Below are 5,577 nucleotides of genomic sequence, written 5' to 3' on the forward strand. Positions count from 1 at the left end.
GGGGTGTACCTGTGCTCGTTGCAGTGTACTGTGCGGGTGAGGGGTGTACCTGTGCTCGTTGCAGTGTCATAACATCACTTACACTCGTGACTTTGGATTTGCAGATGCTAATGCTGGAGACCGTGGACAGACCAATAACGCCGCTTCCGCATCAGCTTCCAACTCCACCTGAACAGCCCCAGGTAGCCCGCTGCACAGGAAAGACCAGCACTTACTTGAGTGCCACTCAGCAACACTGGTCACGTTTGGAAAGAAAATTAAAAAGAGGAAAAAAACAAAAACAAAAACAAAAAAAAAAAACCCTGTTCATTTTAGTGTTTAATTTTTTTTATTTGTTGTTCTTATTTAACCTTGTAAAATATCTATAAATACAAACCAGTTTCATTGTATTCTCACTTTTCAGGAGATCCAAGAGGTGGGGGGGGAGGGTTGGGTGGGGAGGAGCAGAGCCCTAAACACAATCTCTCCCATGACAATCTTTTCTTTTTAAAATCAGAAGTCCGCTATTTGTAGACCTTAAAAAACAGACTCCTGCCTCATGCCCCCACCGCAACAGAAGAAAACCTGTTCTGTGCTGGTTTATTTTCTGGATTTGTTTTCTTTTAAAGTCTGGCGTAAGACTTTGATAGAGTGCACAGCTTGAAATTGGTTGGGAGCTTAGCAGGTGTAACTCAACAGGGACTTACTGTCACTTGTAAAATGTCTACTTATCCTTGAGTATTTGAAGACTTCCCTTTGGCATGATGATGTCAGGTGTGACAGACAAAAAAAAGGTGTATTATTGGTAGCCCAGGGAGGTCACTTAAATCTGAAGCTCTAAGTGAAGATCAGAGATGGATTACTTAAGGTTTGTTTTGCTCTTGACCAGTGCAAGTGTTGCAGATGCTGGCTTAGGAAGACTGACAAAGGAGAGAGCGCCGCAGCATCTGTTGCGCCCTGAGGTGGGTCTTGGTTCACCTGACCAAAGGCCAACTGCTTATCTTGGTGTTGTTTTGAGCTGGCACCCTAGGATGAGACTGGAGATGGCGTTGAGGGAGCAGCTCTGGGTGGGCGCCTCAGAAGGCACACGACAGGAAGATGGCAGGCCGGGGCAGATCTCACCACTGTGAATGAATTTGTCCAGATTTTTCTAAAGTTGTTTCCCTTAGAAAAACACATCGTAGCTAAGTAATGTGAACTGTTAGCCAGCCTCCTGCTTTGTTTTCCCTTACTTTAATTGAAAACCAAGTGTGCAAGAATTGCCACATTCTTATGCATAGCTCTAATTTTAAATCCAAATCAAGACTCTGTATTTAATTTCTGCTTTTTTAACATCATGCTTTTTAAATTTATTTATTGATGCATGTCAGATAGGCCATTATGATTTTAAATGGTAGGAATATTAAAAACCGCGCATCAAAATAATAAAGTCACTTGTATCTGCTGACTTTATAGGAAAGCTGATTATATCAATGTGTATATATGTGTTATATATACATATATTCAATACTGCCTTTTCTTTTTGTCTACAGTATCAAAATTGACTGACTGAATCATGAAAAGAATGTTCCCCCACCATCACCATTAAGAGTTTTATTTTTGTTTTATCAGTGAATGGTGTAAGAATCAGTCTCTTGTTTTTTGAAGAAAAAGCAATATTCCTTGGAAAGCAAGGAGGATTGAAGGATTACGTTTGAGTGAGGAACAGAATTCATAACTAGTTTGTTGATAATTTTAAGGTTGGTATCTTTGTGGGCCTTATATACTCTAAAATGAACCTTGGTGCTTATGGGCCATTACTTGACCTATGAATCTTTAAGGCACAATCAGTTATCTTTTACATTTAAAGATCACTTGAGTGATGGCCAGCGCTCCTTCCTTCCTCCCCACTCCCTCCCCGCACACCTGCTAAGGTTAGCTGATGACTAGGGCTCTAGAGCCCTCGGTGATGTACGAGACATTGACTCCCTTAGCCTCGTCACCTAACCTTGCGGCAAGGTGATGTCTTGCCCTCCAGGTGGTCAGGAAGAGGCCTTTCTTGGCAGCCTTCTACAAGCGCTAGCCATGCCTCTCCGACCATGTGTGTAACTCTCCAAGAGAGTTGTATGGCCTGCCAAAATGAGCTGATGCTAGAAAGACACTGGTGAGGCATTTGACTCTGACTCGAGGCTGTGCGGCTAGCTGATCTCTTCAGGCCACCAAAGGGGTTTCTCATACCTCCAGTTAGATCAGACTTGACAAGAAAGGAAGCATGCCCAAAGCAAACAAAGGCGCTTTTTGTAAAGAGCTTCCGAGATGGTTCCAGTTTGAAAAGACTTCTGAAATTAAAGTATTTGACAGCATAGTTCCTTGAAAGGGGCGACTTGGAAGACCATTTTCAGAAAGAATTTGTAAAGAATCTGAGCAAGCAGGTCTGTGGCCTGAGAATGGAACTTGCTTTCAGATTGAACTGCCCAGCCAGACACAGACAGTACTCCAGACTTGGTGTGCTTGCTATAGTCCATAAAAATCAGTGCTTGTTTTAGCAAATACTCCCCACCCCCAGACACGGGGTAAGAGAAGAGTAGAGGAAAGTCAGGTGCTTTTCTCTGTGTGTGTGTGTGTGCGCGTGTGTGCATGCGTGTGTGTGTGTGTGTGTGTGTGTGTGTGTGCGTGCGCGCGTGTGTGTGTGTGTGTGTGTGTGTGTGTGTGTGTGTGTGCGCGTGCATGTGTATATGAGGGCTAAGGTGCACGATTTTTCTTTCTCAAGGATCATGGCAGGATCACAGAACTCTTATCCAAGTGAGATCCAGGTCTCTGAATATCTTTTTGTAAATAATAATAATTAAGAGCTCCTCACCAAATTCAAGCTTGTATATTATATTTTCTTTCAATGTTTTTAAATTTAAGTTTTATTGTTTTGTATGTAAATATGTGGACCCAGGAACTGTTATTAATGAGCAAAAAGTTACTGTTCAGGGCAGTGATTCTGTTCAATAACCAGACAAAAATGTAGACGAGCTTTTTAAAGCCATATAGTTTTAACTCTGTACAGTAGGTACCGGCCTGTATTATTGTAACAATAACTCTAGCAATGTATAGTGTATCTATATAGTTTGGAGTGCCTTCGCTTCCATGTTTTGGGTTTTTTTGTTTTGTTTTTGTTTTTCTGATTTCCTTTATCCATGTGTCGCTGTGGCCCTCTTTCCCTCTGAAGTAATGACAGAACAGCACCTTTGCCCACTCCACAGTTTGAATGGGGAGAGGAAACCATGTAGGAAATCTCACTTCATTCTAGCCTTGCCTTTGTTTTGACTCTGGCTGAGTCTGCCTCCTCAGTAACAGAGACCGCTTTCATTTCGCACTTAGTCTGTCCCGGGACTCGGTGGAGTACTGAGGACCCCAGAGCTGGAGGATGTCAGAGAGATTGGATTTTGCTCATCTTTTCTCCAAGCCCTAGAGTGGGTCTTAAGCAGATCCCTGGAGCCTCCTGTGCTCGCTCTCTCCTTACCTACTTCCCTCCCAAGTGAGAGAAAGATTGGTTTTGTTTTATTTTTTTAAATAATAAATCACTGTCTTGGTGACGTTTGGGTGCCCCAGTGATACTGTTACCACAGGGGTGCCCTGCACATGAGGGCTGCGAGTGCACTCTGAGCCCCTTCTTCCCTCCTACCATCTTGCTGGATGAAATATCATTTTAGTTTCTTTTTTTAAAACTCAGTTTCTTAACTATGCCTAATATGGCCTTTTTGAAAGAAAAAAAAAGTATTCGTTTTGCCACCAACTACTTCATGTGTCTTGAATAGAAGAAGAAAAACAAAAAAATCACTACCAAACCAAAGGTATGCTATTTTTGAGACATCATGAGTTCATTGCGCAAGAAGAATGCACCTTCTCTCCCATGACATAATGTCGCTTTTTTTAAGTCCCTAGTTTTTTTTTTAGACCCATTTTTTAGGTTTGTGTTTTAGCAAAGTCTACCTGCGCGGCCATCTTGTCCACGCCAATGCTGAGGTCCTAAGAGGACCACCCCCCCCCATATTCTCTATCCCCGTGGACATAAAGACACTGGCATTTCTGTTACCTTCTCTTCCCTTTGCAAGGGTTTTAACTTTGGAATCTTCAAAAGAAAGTTTGGCCAACGCCAGATCTCTCAGAGTTGGGGTTTTTGTTATTACAATTTTTTCTTTGTTTTAAATCAAAATTGTGACTGGTTCCTATTTACACTACTGATTTTTCTAATCCCAGAGATGAACGTGTTTCTCCCCTGTATGAAAAGTAGGCACCCTTTATGGTAAACCTGTCTCTTCTGGTAGAAACTGAAGCCACTGAAAACAAACAGAAGCACAGGAGAGTCCCAGGCGAAGGTCTCCCTCGAGAGTGTTCAGAAGCAATCCTCGGGGTCTGGATCATTTTCCCAGGGTTATGCCATTTTATTCAAGTCCGATGCTCCGTTGTGCAATCTCCACAATACAAGCAAAATGACAGCCAGTACATAAGGGGTTAGCTTGACAAAGTAGACTTCCTTGTGTTAATTTTTAAATTTTTTTCTTAACTATATCTGTCTACAGGCAGATACAGATAGGTATATGGAAATGTGCTTGCCTGTAAAATTTGCATTTATAAATGTGTTGCGATGGATCACTTGGGCCTGTGTACACATCCAATTAGCGTGACCACTTCCATCTTAAAAACAAATCTAAACAAAATTTATTATTACTATATATATATATAAAGGACTGTGGGTTGTATACAAACTATTGCAAACACTTGTGCAAATCTGTCTTGATATAAAGGAAAAGCAAACGCTGTGTAACATTACTACTTGAATGCCTTTGTGACTGAATTTTTTTTTTCATTTTAAATATAAACTTTTTTGTGGAAAGTATGCTCAATGTTTTTTTTCCCCTTTCCCCCCATTCCCTTGTAAATACATTTTGTTCTATGTGACTTGGTTTGGAAATAGTTAACTGGTACTGTAATTTGCATTAAATAAAAAGTAGGTTAGCCTGGAAATGAAATTAAACTTCACCAGTGTGTGGTCTTTATTTCAGTGCCCACCCCTCTCTCTTCACTACTTGCCATCGCCACATGCAGTCACACTGCCATCTCCACTCCTGACCGGGGAAACATGAATCCTTGTTAGAAAAGTCAGGGCTCTCGTTCTCTGAAATGACCTTGCTCTGATGTGTAGACAGGAAGTGCAGCTTCCAGCTTGGAAACCCCTGGACTTAATGTAGAGAAAGCTTTGCAGACACTGTTTTGGGAAAGAAAATATCCCTGAAAGGGACAGTTGTGACAACATGTGTAAGCTGCTGTCTTTGGTTACTGTGTCCATGGTTGGGTGTGGCTGTATTTATTTTAACTTCCATCTTATTAGTAATGGTCGTTGGGAGTCTTTGTAAACCATGAGCACCGTGGACATTGGGTCAGTACCACCCATGTAACCAACACGTGTTTGAGTCTGCTCATTTCCAATACTGGATAATGTATGTTAACCTGTTATGTCTCTTAGTGCAAACAGAAACACCATTTTTTAGGGCTGGCTCATTGTCAGGCCTAAAGGTTAGATATAAGGTCATGTGACTGCTGCTTCAATAAAGACAAATTTATATTCGA

At 41.5% G+C, this 5,577-nt stretch overlaps 1 protein-coding gene across 3 annotated transcripts in view; it reads left to right on the forward strand.

Moving 5' to 3' along the window:
• The window catches only part of Gsk3b (glycogen synthase kinase 3 beta), a 153,979-nt gene extending 148,402 nt beyond the window's left edge, over nt 1–5,577 (forward strand). For all 3 annotated transcript variants that reach the window (XM_031363852.1, XM_031363851.1, XM_031363854.1), the window contains one exon: nt 105–5,577. In XM_031363852.1, coding sequence (XP_031219712.1) covers nt 105–172 — 68 coding nt within the window. In that variant the 3' untranslated portion in view covers nt 173–5,577. The remainder of the gene's footprint in view (nt 1–104) is intronic.

Source organism: Mastomys coucha, unplaced genomic scaffold (genome assembly GCF_008632895.1).
Source record: "Mastomys coucha isolate ucsf_1 unplaced genomic scaffold, UCSF_Mcou_1 pScaffold12, whole genome shotgun sequence".
Lineage (NCBI taxonomy): Eukaryota > Metazoa > Chordata > Mammalia > Rodentia > Muridae > Mastomys > Mastomys coucha.